The sequence below is a fragment of the Pelobates fuscus genome, chromosome 4 (assembly GCF_036172605.1).
Source record: "Pelobates fuscus isolate aPelFus1 chromosome 4, aPelFus1.pri, whole genome shotgun sequence".
In the NCBI taxonomy this organism is placed as follows: Eukaryota; Metazoa; Chordata; class Amphibia; order Anura; family Pelobatidae; genus Pelobates; species Pelobates fuscus.
In genome coordinates this window covers 31,087,570-31,102,311 of record NC_086320.1, presented here as the reverse complement: position 1 = coordinate 31,102,311, position 14,742 = coordinate 31,087,570, and the positions used below count along the sequence as shown (strand labels likewise).

General features: G+C 42.5%; 1 protein-coding gene across 2 annotated transcripts in view; it reads right to left on the bottom strand.

Moving 5' to 3' along the window:
- OC90 (otoconin 90) overlaps positions 1-14,742 on the bottom strand; it is a 125,686-nt gene that overhangs the window by 42,049 nt on the left and 68,895 nt on the right. For both annotated transcript variants that reach the window (XM_063451051.1, XM_063451050.1), the window contains 3 exons: positions 12,549-12,661; positions 12,097-12,225; positions 1,300-1,341 (listed from right to left, as the gene is read on the bottom strand). In XM_063451051.1, coding sequence (XP_063307121.1) covers positions 1,300-1,341; positions 12,097-12,225; positions 12,549-12,661 — 284 coding nt within the window. The remainder of the gene's footprint in view (positions 1-1,299; positions 1,342-12,096; positions 12,226-12,548; positions 12,662-14,742) is intronic.

Genomic DNA, 14,742 nt, shown 5'->3' with positions numbered 1-14,742 from the left:
GGGAGGGAGGGTCTGCTGCTGATTGGCTGGAATGTGTCTGCTGACTGTGAGGTACAGGGTCAAAGTTTACTCAATGATGACGAATAGGGGGCGGACCAACCATCGCATATGTTCGCCCGCCGCGTTCGCCACGAACAAGCTATGTTCGCAGGCGAACGGTTCCAGGCGAACAGTTCGGGACATCACTAATCCTGGAACTTTTTATTATATTATGTTTTAATCTGTTTTTTTTATTGTTTGATTGATGGGTGCACTACAAAGCTTTTCCTACATGTCATGGGGAATAATCACTTTTAATTGATCTGTACACGAAAATCGTGGTATTATGAGCTTACACTCATACTGAATGTGTTCCTATGTCTTATATGTGCACCTTACTCTTCATTAAAAATTAACAATAACAACAAAAAATGATTTCTTATCGTTATTAAAGTGTGGCATTTGGCTTCTAGCACAAAAATCCACAAGAGCTGTGACGGGAACTCCATTTTACTGTCTGATTTCCTTCCCTACTACAGGAACAGAGAGGGACGTAAACTGTCTAGCAGCAAAAGTGAATTGGTGTTAAAGAAAATGGATTTATAAAGACAGGATTCCTTATAAATCTGAGGAAACGTGAGTCAACAAAAGAAAAGAAGGATTGGGGTGTAAGAGCCAAAAAAACAGGTGCTCTAGGAAGGAAAGTCGGAGCTGAGAAAGATGTAGTTATGAAAATTAAAGGAAGAGATGAAAAGGAGGGGACATCTGAAAGGTAAGTAGGGTTTAAGAGTTACGATGAGAGACACTGTAAGTTCTATGTGTAATGCAGGGATGTTTGAGAGATGTTACAATGTAAGGAAGGTGGGGTAGGACAATGGCGTATTTAGCTGCAAGAGTAAATAGCATGTGTGAGAGAGCTTAAGGCAGGTGGAGCAGCAGGGGGCTCAGAAGTAGATATTTTATTGGTATCCATTGGAAAATAAAGAGGGCCAAGTTTAGGATTACATAATTATTTTCACAGACACAGAGTTCAAATATTAAAGGACCACTCCAAGAACTATAACTACTACAGTGTGATGTAGTAGTTATGGTACTTGGAATGTTCTTTTTAATTAGGAATGTCAGCTATAGCCAAGTAAAATATATTATTTACATCTATACAAATATATTTTATAGATTTATGTGCATACACAATCAGATTTGTTAAGCTCATCACAGGCAAATATTGTTTAAACAAATATCCATTTTTAAAAAAAATTTTGTAAACATTTTTTTAGACAAAACGTTGTTCATGTATTTACAAAAAATTGCGATACTTACATTTAGCATCAAATGCAATTTCATTTTTCTGTGCTGTTGTGTCTGAAAAAACCCAGAACAAATGAAATAAAAAGCATTATAAAGCAATACTGAATATATTAAAATTTCAGGGTAAGCAAGGGTTGACTCATTGCATATACAGCCCATCTACAATACATATTGCATCCGGTGATGGAATAAGAGCCATTTGGTCCTGGTGCTGACAATTATGATTACAGAATCTTTATCATAGCAAGCAGATCAAGCAGAATAGGGATCTGCCACACTGCCTCAAAATGACAGGAGGATGCTGTGATGTTAGAGCGATGGAAGCAGCAAGAACATTTACACAGTGCACAAAGTCAACTTTAAGTTAAGTATTTTATAGGCAGCTGTAGTGAAGATATTTATATAATATATAATATTCCTGTCCCCTGTCCTATGGGCATGGGTCTGGAGCTGCAGCTCCATTGGCTAATATTGCCTCTATCATTCAAAACCATGGTACTGCCTGGATGTTAAAAAAAAAAAAATGTGAGCAATTACCCAATAGAGGAAGTCAAGTCTAAACTGTGGCACCCAAAGAGAAGCATATCAAAGCTACGTATGGTCCAGAGACTATATCACATCCCTAGCAGCCACAATGTAGCATCAAGCAGGCTGACCAAGAGATTTGAGAACTTGACATGGATGGCCATTCAAAGAGATCTTCCCCTATGGTCTTGTGGGATCCTCCATAGACCTTGCGCATACGCAAGAGTAAAGCAGTCACGGTGGCACCTAGCGCTGAAGTGCTAAGGGGCCAGAAGATTAGCAGACCATAGAAGATCCACACTGGACAGGTTTAGGTAAGTAAATCTCATCTTGACCTCACCGTCTGGACACCAGACAACAGCAGCAATTTCACAAGTCTTTGTGAATTCGGCAAAGTCCCCAGATTGTGATATCATCTGTGGAAAGCAAGTCACAAGCCAAGACTGTCGTATATTGATTCACAGCATGCTCAGAGACTACACCATGGTCAATAGTCAGAGAAAACCTAGCAGAATGCATAGCCCCTCAGTGCTTTTAGCTTGTTTTTCCCATTTCAGCACTACTGAGAGAGACTCGGAATATGAGAATATATGCATACGCAATATTGTGTTAAGTTTTCAGTGTGAATGGAGGCTCTAATAAAAGTACCTTTACCTTGTAGAGTTCCATAGAAGGATATGTGATATTGTATCTTGCCTGCTGTACTAACTGAATGTGTGTGTATTGTGCTGTGTCTCAATTATCTGTGTGCAGTATTGTCACTTTATTCAATAAAGCTTCTACCAATCAAACCTCTGTCATGGATTTTCTTGGGAACGTTAAGAAATGCAGAGAAGTGCAATATTTAGGCGAAAATATCAGAGATGGAAAAACAGCTGGTATGGTACATTTTTGCAGTTAAGCTACCTTAACCTAAAATGTGACATTACGCACTAAATGGTCTGCCCCATTATCAGGGAACCAGGCCAGGGTACCCCTGGCATCATAACCAGTACAGAGGGCTGTAGTGGTTATGCTACTTGGAGTAACCCTTCAAATCTTTTTCGCCTTCATTGTCTACTTTTATTTAATCTTCACATTTTTAACGATTTATGCAAGTTTAAACATGTCTATTTTCATGTATGCATTTTCACCCTCATTTGTACTATAGTCATGATCATCAGCCTGTATTAGAACACATTTCACGCCCAGAAGCCACTAGTCACTGATATAATGCAAGTAAATTTACTGAAAATGTAAGCACACCCCCAGCTTTCAAACAGTACACAAAGTTTCAGTGGGCTATATAATTACTATAGTAAGGAAAGGGGTGAATGGACTCTACCATTTCACTATCAGCATTACATTAGCATTCCAAATAATGCTACCGTATATACTCGAGTATAAGCCGAGTTTTTTAGCACATTTTTTGTGCTAAAAAACCCCAACTCGGCAATTTGCATTGCCATAATACAGACTGGGGGAGAGGGGGGCTGGCAGAGCTCTTACTTACCTCTCCTGCAGCTCCTGTCAGCTCCCTCCTCCTCCGCGCCGTCCGTTCAGCACCTCGGTCAGCTCCCAGTGTAAATCTCTCGAGAGCCGCGGCTCTCGCGAGACTTACACTGTGAGCTGACAGAGGGAGCTGCACAGACGGCGCGGAGGAGGAGGGAGCTGACAGGAGCTGCAGGACAGGTAAGTTACAGCTCTGCCAGCCCCCCTCTCCCCCCACTGAACTGCCAATGCCACTGGACCACCAGGGAAGGAGCCCAGCTCCCTGCCATATATCAAGCAGGGAGGGGGGACGGAAAAAAAAATGAATAATAATAAAAAATAATAATAATTAAATAATAAAAAATAATACAATAATAATAATAATTAAATAAATAAAAATAATAATTAATAATAATAATAAAAAATGTAAATAATAATAAAAAAAAACCACCCCCCACCAAGGCTCTGCAACGCTCACACTCTCACACACTCACACACTCATACACACGCTGCACTCATACCCACGCTGCACTCATACACACACACTGCACTCATACACTCACACTGCACTCATACACTCACACTGCACTCATACACTCACACTGCACTCAAACACACGCTGCACTCATACACACGCTGCACTCATACACACGCTGCACTCATACACTCACACTGCATTCATACACTCACACTGCATTCATACACACACACTGCATTCATACACACACACTGCATTCATTATACACACACTGTAAATAAATATTCAATTAATATATTTTTTTTAGGATCTAATTTTATTTAGAAATTTACCAGTAGCTGCTGCATTTCTCACCCTAGTCTTATACTCGAGTCAATAAGTTTTCCCAGGTTTTTTGGGTAAAATTAGGGGCCTCGGCTTATATTCGGGTCGGCTTATACTCGAGTATATACGGTATATCAGTTCTTTATTTGATAAATATAAAATTTACTGTATGTGGGTATTTTGCTCAAATGCAGACATTCTTTTTATATTATTTCACCATTACCACTAAACTGCATGGCTAGTAATGCCATTAGGGCTCTTACAAATATCTCTAAGCACAGTATTTAACCAATTATATCATATATTTCTATTTGTTACATCTACTGTTTGTAAATAAAATAGCATTTTTGCTTTTATACCAACATTTCAGAGCCTGAAGAAATATTGCAAAATAAAGGAAACTTTACACTGTCTAAATCATTTCAAATATTTAATAAAGGATGAATTATAAAAGTTTGTCTGCAAAGCAATCTATACACAAAATTGCCGTGTTGTGATATGTTAATATGCTAGTTATGCATCCCTTGCTTCTAATAAATGTTAGACTAAATATTTTCAAATTGTCAAAAAGAGATCAGTAATAAAGTAGTTAATATGGCTATAGGGGGGGCGCAAACAGGGTTATATCTTCCACGTTCCACAGCGGGCGGGTGCCCGTAGGTGCAGCCGACATCGAAAGTCCCAACGACTGGAGGAAGTTGGTCGCCTCGGATATATGGTACAGGTAGGACATCTACGTGAGCTTGTGAACTTGAGCATCTCTGTAGGAGGCATTCGTATTGCCAGTAGGGGTGCCTACGTGATTTCAGAGTGGAGGGGGTAGGGAAGACCGGTGTGTGGGCAGAAGGGGTTGCGAGGTATGGACTCTGCCGCCGGGGGGGGGGGGGGGGGGAAAGGCTGCTCGTTGGTGCGGGTCCCAAGAAGGTAATATATTCCTCCCAGGGTTCCCACACCCTGAGGAAGAGTGGGTATGTGTCTCGTACTTGAGCTGTCAGCTTGTCCATGAGGCAGGCTTCTTTTATGTTGTGAATAACAACGTCCATGTGTGGGGTGTCCACCTGGAGCCAAGTCAGCGCAAGGGCCCGCCTGGCGGCTAAGTTTATTTTGTTTAGGAGCTTTGTTTCTCTGTTGGTTAAGTTATCTATTGGTTTGGCTATTAGGAAAGTCCAGGGGTCTGGCTGGATTGTTTTTTTAAGAATCGTTGTCGAGAATCTGGCTACGCCTTCCCAGTATCGGGTGGCTTTAGGGCATGTCCACCACATGTGCAGGTATGTACCCTTCTCACCGCAACCCCTCCAGCATGCGTCTGAGGGAGATTTGCCCATCCTGTGCAGTTTAACTGGGGTTGTGTACCATCTCATGAGCGTTTTGTAGCACTGTTCTTGGTGGATGATGCATATTGAGGATTTGGCTGCTGCTTCCCATATGTCCTGCCAGTCCCCGCCCTCCAATGTGTGTTGGAGGTCAGCTTCCCATTGCAATATGTAAGAGGGTGTTGGAGTTTCTTTTGTAGGTGCACTTAATTGTATGTAAAGGCGAGTGATAAGGCCGGCACGTGGTCCGTCTGTCATACACAGTGTTTCATAGAATGTGGGTTTGAGTCTGGCCGCCTCGGCTATATTAGGCGCTCTAGCAAAGTCCAGGAGCTGGGCATATCGAAAGTAGTCTTTGGGGGCAAGTGGGGCCAGTGTTTTTAAGTTGTCAAATATGCGGAATGTGTCCGCCTGGAATAAATGGCAGTAGCGCTGGACTCCCGTGTCTTCCAGACCTCGAAAGTCCCTTGGGGACATTCCTGGTGGGAACGCTTTATTTCGGAGGCATGGTGTTAAGGGTGATGTAGGGTATGTGAGCGCATATTTGTGTGCCGAGGCATTCCAGACCCTTATAGAGTTTAGAATGTCCGGGCAGGTAGTGTGTAGTTCGGGACGATCAGCCTTAGGTACCGATATCCAGAATTGGGGTAAGTCAGTGCTCATGAGGAGTGTTTCTATGTCGACCCATCTGTGTTTATCTGGTGGCGAGTGACATTCTATTATCTGAGCTAGGTGAGCTAAGAGGTAGTATAAGTGGAGGTTGGGAAGGCCAAGGCCCCCTCTGCTCTTTGACGTGTACAATGTGTGTCTTGCTACTCTGTGTCTTTTCCCAGCCCAGATATAGTTATCTATTGCCGTTTGTAGCGTTTTAGAATGTCCTTTTAATACAGTCTAGTTTTCCCATTGAAAACACTGGAATTTGCAACTCAAAACCCTGTTTATTATGTGCTTGCAATATTTTTTCACTGTACTTAAGCACTACAGAAAATGATGTTCCTATATAAAGGCTAATAATAAGAATAATTATAATAATATATAAATGTTAATAATAAGAATACTTGCTGAAGCTATGAGAATAATTATCAAGAGCATCCTAGACATTGCGTAAGTAACCAGTGTTTTAATGATTGTACTCAATACTCAATATTTCATGCGAGATGACTCGCAAGCATTTGGTAAGAAAAGTGAAAACTATATCGCAAGTGAAATCTATGGGGAAAAGAACAGTAAAAAAACATGTGGATATTTAACGCTGGCAACACATTTATGTCACAGAAGTCCTATTCCCATCATGCTTTAACAATCATTAATAAAAAATTATTATTTAGTAGACAGTATGATTATTAATCCAACAATTTTATGTAGTTTTTTTATTTCATTTATATTAGACAATAAACTACTCCAACACCTGGGGGCGTAACTAAGAATCACAGGGCCACTGTGCAAGAATCAGAGAAGGGCCCCCTGACACACTGACTGATACACATACACTGACATACACTCACTTACATGACATGCAATCATTGGCTCCTACTGAGTGAGACCTGGCAGCAATCCTGCTCTCTGTGCCAGGTCTCCTCTATACTCCCCCTGTGCGGTGCTCTTTTTGAGGGGAAGAGGCAGGGCCCAAACGGGTGGGAAATTACATGACTCCCTCCATGCACGTGCCTGGAGACACTGAATTTTCTTCATAGAGATGCATTGATTCAATGCATCTCTATGAGAAGATGATGATTGGCTAAAATCGTGTTTGGCCCCGCCCCTATCCCACATCATTACTGATTTAAAAAATCTGAAATTCTGATTATGTCACCAATGAAGCGGATCAGGGGCAGGGCCAGCGTCGGGGCAGTTTTAACATTTTCTAAGGGGGGGAGGGGGGGCGAGCCACCTAAATGTTGGATTAAACACTACAGGATAAGGAATACATGTTTGTGTTCCTGACCCTATAGTGATCCTTTAACTAAACAGCGCGCTACTTTTTGACCAAAATCAATAATTTAGGAATTGTGACAAAATCCAAATTTAGAATTTCCAGATCGAAATAAAAAACAAAAACTACACATTTTTTTTAGTGTGCACATTTCTAAACAAACTTTGCCTTAAATTGGTGTTTCAGGGCTAATTTGGTAGTTATTTGGCCTTTGTGTAAAATAATTTTCCACTTCCATGAAGGACTGACATCTGCTATGGAGGTGATTTAGTGGATTCTTAGTAGATCAGATGTAGGATTTACGATGTAATTATTTTATTTTTTCACTTGTATGTGGCTTAATCCATCTATTAAATATGAATAGGTATTGTGAATTCAATTAATCTTTACCAGATTTTTGCTACTACTTGAACAGTTTGTTTTACAGATGTAATGGATGCGATGCTCCCACTGGAAAATAAAATTTTTGTGCTAGCCTTTCTGCTATTTAACCAACCTGCCGAATTACCTTGAAGTACATGTGTGTACACTAGAGGGCTCTAGAGAGGTACAATTCTAAAGTCTCTTTTTTCACTATAAAAAAAGAGAACTTTATCTTTAGATCCAATAATTGTACAAGCGTAATTCTCTCCAGGGGTCACAGATTATGTTGTAACTGATGCACAGAAGTAATCAGTCATTCCCCTCACAAGAACTGCAAATAATGCACCTATGTTAATAATAAAATTAACTTAAAGGGATTCTATATAGTCTATATAAATCTGTATTCATAGTATATAGTTCTATATATAAATACAGATTTGCATTCCTAACACTGTAGAGTCCTTTGGTCCCCGTTCCTTCACGGCCCCCAGCATATAAAGGGGTAAAGAAACCTTTATTTACTCATCCGATCCCAGCCCCAATGTCCCGTGGTGCTGGGTTGGCGCTCTGCTGACATCATCAGAAGGGGGTCCTAATGCGCATGCGCGGCGAGCACCGCAAGCACATTAGGTTCTCCACATAGGAAAGGGTGGACTCAATGCTTTCCTAAAGAGATTTTCCTGATTCTGGATGTCCTCATGCAGCGTCATTTAAGGGGCCTAGAATCCGGTAAACTCTCTAAAGTGCCTCTTGTGACTGTCTGGTAGAATCCACTAGACTAATACATTGCCCCCAAATCCAACACACTGCCCCTCCTCCCTCCACTCATCCACTCCACCATACACTGCCCCCGTCACCCAATCTAATACATTGCCCCCAAATCCAACACACTGCCCCTCCTCCCTCCACTCACCCACTCCACCATACACTGCCCCCTTCACCCAATCTAATACATTGCCCCCAAATCCAACACACTGCCCCTCCTCCCTCCACTCACCCACTCCACCATACACTGCCCCCTTCACCCAATCTAATACATTGCCCCTTAATCAAATACACTGCCCTTCCTCCCTCTACTCTAATTGAATAGACTGCCCCCACTCCGACCACTCTCCTTTAATACACTGCCCTCCCCCCAATTTAACACACTGCCGCCCACCACTCTAATACACTGCCCTCCCCCCAATTTAACACACTGCCCCCACCACTCTAATACACTGCCCTCACCCCAATTTAACACACTGCCCCCACCACTCTAATACACTGCCCTCCCCCAATTTAACACACTGCCCCCACCACTCTAATACACTGCCCTCACCCCAATTTAACACACTGCCCCCACCACTCTAATACACTGCCCTCACCCCAATTTAACACACTGCCCCCACCACTCTAATACACTGCCCTCACCCCAATTTAACAAACTGCCCCCCACCACTCTCATACACTGGCCCCCTCCCCCAAGTAAATACACTGCCTCCCTAACATCCCCAAATGAATACACTGCACCCTCCCTCCCATTAATACACTGCCACCACTCCTCAATATAATACACTGGCCCCCTCAATCCCCCAGGTTAATACACTGCCCCTTCCCTCTCTAAAATTAATACACAGCCCCCCACCCACCCTCCACCACCCCCACCACCAGCACCACTACCACTCTGCACTGCCCCAACCCTAATTGTTTTGTTGTTGTTTTAAATCTTTATTTATACCACCCCTAATTTAACACACTGGCCCTCTCCCTCCCTAAAATTAATACACTGCCCTCCCTTCCCTAAGCCCCTCTTGTCCTACCTTACAATTTGCTGCCCATTCTCCAGTTCCAGCTCCAGCCCTGCTGAAGCAGGCCAGACGCTCCTCTGGCACTGTGAGCAGGAGGGAAGGGGGAGTGGCTGGCATTGTGAGCAGGAGGGTAGGGGTAGTGGCTGGCACTGCGAGCAGGAGGGAAGGGGGAGTGGCTGGCATTGCGAGCAGGAGGGAAGGGGGAGTGGCTGGCACTGCGAGCAGGAGGGAAGGGGGAGTGGCTGGTATTGCGAACAGGAGGGAAGGGGGAATGGCTGGGACTGCGAGCAGAAGGGAAGGGGGAGTGACTGGCCCTGCAAACAGGAGGGAAGGGGGAGTGACCGGCACTGCGAGCAGGAGGGAAGGGGGAGTGGTTGGCACTGCGAGCAGGAGGGAAGGGGGAGTGGCTGGGACTGCGAGCAGGAAGGAAGGGGGACTGGCTGGCACTACGAGCAGCAGGGAAGGGGGAGTGGCTGGGACTGGGAGCAGGAGGGAAGGGGGAGTGGCTGCTCTGGTCTGCTCACCAGACACACAGCCACTCTGCCCTCTTGTGGCCGGGAGAGCACGAATCAGGAAATATTTTTCCTGTCTTGCTGGTCGCAGTCACAGCTGGAAGAGGCCCCAGGGCAGGAGGGCCACAAATATGTTCACTTAGGGCCGCATGCAGCCCGAGTGCCGCATGTTTGACATGATTGCACTAGAGGCTGTCTTAGTGCTGCAATGTAAACATTGCAATTTCTCAAAAAAAGTGTTTTGTATTGCAAGAGTAAGAGGGACAGGGACGCTGCACCCATACCAAGTCAATTAACACAAAATTTTAAGTACTGAAAATCAATTTGCAAATGTTTGACAAAATAGCTAAACTAAAACAAATAGTCACAGCTTGATTATTTTAGCTTTTGTCACTTGGTTTTCAATTTATTGTAATTTTGGTTTTCACCATGTATAGCATTGTCTTGTTTATTATTAAGGGGATCTATCCCTTACTTAGAGCATAGTATATTATATTCTGGACCTGCCTTGGATATGTGACTATATCTATAATATGATAATTAATCAAGTTATACACTGGGCATGCCCTTGACTGGACAAATGAAGTTCTACAAAATCCCCTTCTCTGTAAGTTATGTATTCAATACCAGATCATATATTATATTATAAACAAAGTTTAGCAACTCAACATAACAGTGGAAATCAAGCCTACTTTGTCTTACTGACAAAATGATCCAAATGATTTAGCAAAATTTGACAGATGAATGGAGCTTCAGAGAACTTCTACTTCCACATCTTGTTGCAAGGCCTTCCAACAGTCACGGTTTCGAATGGACAGTGCCCATTTTAGCGTCCTGCTGTCCTGTGCTTTTTGGGGTCCGAAATAGCGCAGCATGAGCAAATCACTAGAGATGCTTGCGCTATGCTCAGGGCACTAGAACTCTGCAAAAAGCATTGAAAGCGGATTCTGCATGGTCCCTCCTCAATGAGCTGGCTTGCTTGATTGACAGACAGCTTGGCATTCATTCATGCCAGGCTAACCTGCCATTTCTTTGGGTGGATCCACCCCCTTTCAATCTCCATCACTTGCCCACCTTTTTTATGGGTAATTTAAGTGAAAAAGTATTATACTTAGACGAAACATGTTGGGATTTTATTATTTTTTATTTCACTTGATATGTTTATTCTATTTTTATTTATTTTTATCATCTTTGGCATCACCTTCTGTGGCTGAGGTAGAGATTCCCTAAAATCTCAGATCGGCCACATCACCTAAAAACTCCAATATGGGGATCTGAACACTGGAAGTGGCGATCCAAATGTTTTTATCTGAACATCTGTAAGTGCATTTGGTTTGTTAAATTTGATAGTGATAAACAATATTGCACTATTTCAATCTTTTTCTTTTTCCATATCCCGTAAGGTGGATTGACTACAGAAGATAAGAGTTAAGCAGCTATACTCCTATAGGGAAGACAAGCCTAGACTACTATTGTCTTTGTGAGTGAACTCTTCTATATTGCATGCTTTGTATTGTCTTACACTATGTGCGGTTAATTTACTGGTTTTAGTGACATTTATGCATGCCAGACGTACAGAGTTTATCCAAATATTCGCTATACCTTCATACTCTTAGATAAGTTTGATAAAATGTGTAAGTGCTCAATTTGTTTATCCAAGTGATTTTCTTACACATTATAGTTCCCTTTTTATTCGTTTATATATTTTGATATATGTTGGGTGTTTATGTGAGATAACACATTAGAGGATCTATTTGTTGTACATTTGTTATATATGTATTGCATATTGTATTAAATCAAGTTGTATAGATAGTCTTTTTTTCACTTTGTACTATATATATTTATAAGAATGTACTCATCTGACAAGCCATTCCGGGTCAATGGAATTCTTGTTCATTTAGATTGAATTAAGATATATTAACATCCCTTTGATTATCCCCACCACTGGTTTTGAAAGGAATGTCAACACTTGTCTTACAACATGTAACTAATAGCAGAACAATGCAAGTGAATAACAAAGGCACTTTTTCTATTATTGAAAAGGCCACCTGAATTTCAGCAATCTGCACCTGTATCGGGGGTTTAACACTGTGTCACGTCTTACCTGTAACTAAAGCTGGACAGAATGTGATATCCATCCCTTTCATTGAAGAGTTAATCTGCGAGTTCACCAAACATTCAATAGCAGCTTTGTCACAGTCACAGAGAACTTTCTCACATGCATCACCGGTCTCTGTGGGGAGAAAGACAAGGCCTCATTTATAGATCCCCTTTCCTCCTTCTGCCTACTTAATAAAGAGCATGTTATAGAGCGTAATTAGTTGTACTCTTCACATTCACGGCAGTCCTCGATACTGTGCAGGATAAGTTAAGATACTGACTACATTGCTTGTAAGTGCTACTGATGGTTTTAATTATTTTTATGCTTCAAAGCATTTGAGTTTATACAAAATGACTTGAGTTGTCTGGAAACGAAGCAGGCTAATAAATACGTTGATGATTTACAGCTTTTGTTTTGATTGAAAATTCCGGTTAGGGACACAGTTGGCATCGTACCACATGTAAGGTTCTTGGACAGACAGCTGACATCGGCAGTAATTTTTGCTGGGTCCCAGGTGCAGTCTACCTCCAGAGCTTCTTCATAACACTTTCGATGTTGAAAACAACAGCTATAATATTATGATGACAAAAAAAAAGGACAGATATAATATTTTCTTAAAAATGCCCATAAGTTTAAATGCACAACATGCACAATTATCTTGCAGATAAGGAGTCAACAATGTTTTAAACTTCTCTTGTTGACTAAAACAAAGGAAACTATATTAATCTAAAGACTTCAAGAAAACCTATTAGCAGTCTATGACACAAGAGTACCCACCACCAGTGGTCATGAAGAACCCCCAAAAAACTCAACTCATTCAAAATGAATAAATTAGACGTACTGTGTTGAGGTCCAATTATATTTCTTATAAGTTAGTGTAAAATATTAAAACAACAAAACGATAAAGAAAGTCAACTTCATTTCAGTGTCCACTTTGGAATGTCTGTAAAAATATATAAACTCCACTCTTCCGGACTCTCCCATTCTGGTAATGCATTCACCGGTGCACTCTACCAGGGAAAGAGCTTACCAAAAATCTGATTACTGAATGGGTGGCGCTATAATGTTGCTTCCTCATTCCCCAATGTTTTGAGGGCATCCCTGTAACCCATCATATTTTTTATATTCCTTTTTCTTTGGCCACTTCCTATAGATGTTCTCTTGTTGACATTACTGCAGATACCCTGTGGCGAAACCAACCTCGCCACTATGAGCTGGAGAAGCCTGGTTACTCGCCTGCTTCCTTTGGACTATGGACCAGACTTTAAAAAGCTTTATTTTACCTGCAGAAAGGCATATTCGTGCCTTTCAGCCGGGGTGTTCAGTAGATTCCAGCTACCGAACAAACTACCGTATGAGGGACCACCTAGGAGATGGAGTGTGCCGTCAATTAACCGCCCAGAAGCTGCGGTTAACCGCAGCTTAATTGATGAACGCTGGGTGGCCTTTGTTCGTTTGCCGACCACGAGGTAGCGGCCATTTTAATTGTGCGAAAGACCAGCGGTGTTCGGCGAGGATTCTATGGAACTATAAACGGACACTTAATTGCACGAACACCGCTGAGCCGTCTGTCGCCTGGGTCCTATCGTACAAGGTTAACCGAACACTGGAATTCGGTATTTCTATGGGAATTGTAGTAACCCAGATAGCTATACCATGGAGCCTATTTGTGTGATTAAAGACTTTGGCTCCATGGCGATTAAACTGTATTCGTGTAGTCTGGGTGCCAGTCACTTAATAATGTGCACCCAGACCTGAGCTATCTGGGGATATGTAACATGTCTGTGTTGGGTGGAATAAAAGTGACTTTATATATTTTAAAGCATAATACTGTATTTAGATCCCCACATGTGTAATGGAGTCTTGTCTTTGTCCTGGGAGGTAATTGGATTACCTCTACAATTATCTCCAGGGCAGAAGAGAGGAAACCAGGATGCATTGTGGGAATGTTTACTGCTGTGTGTCTGTAATTGGTTTATGTCTGTCCTTTGTTACAGTCTTCCATTTGGTCCCCTAGGGGAGTGTCCACCAGGTGGGAGACCTGCATAAATACTGGGCAGGTAGCCCTGAGTAAATGAGTTGCTGTTTAACCCTGAAGCTGGAGTGTGTCTCTTTCTTGGGGGGAAGGGGACTGTATGCCGACTGCCAGGAGTGTAAGCTGTCCATATTGCTTTTCCTGTTCGGCTGCTTCCAGGGTTCGTGTGTCTGCTGTTCGAGAGTTGGTGAATTCGTGCAGTTTGGGAGTTCGGGAAGTTGGTGCTTATGGTAGCTGCTGGTCTATGGAAAAGGGGATTATCGCCTAAACGCATTTTTCCCCTTTTAGGCTGAAACGGTCCGTTACAATTGGTGGCAAGCGGTGGGATCGTTCCTACAACCAGAGGGACAGCTACAGACAACACCATTCCTGGATTACAAAGTGAGGGCAACGCCAGTACCCGTACAGCGCCCCTATCTACAAGGAACCAACTGCAGCAGAGCAAGCATGGCACCCAGCTACACTCAAGAGGCGTATGACAGAGAGGTCACCAAGATACTGGCTTTATGCGGACCCAACCCCTCAGAATATAGAGTGCAGCGTGTGAAGCAAGCAGTGCGAGAGTACTTGCCGTGGGAATCAGAGCGGGCCAGGGGGTTTGCAGACCTCCCTCC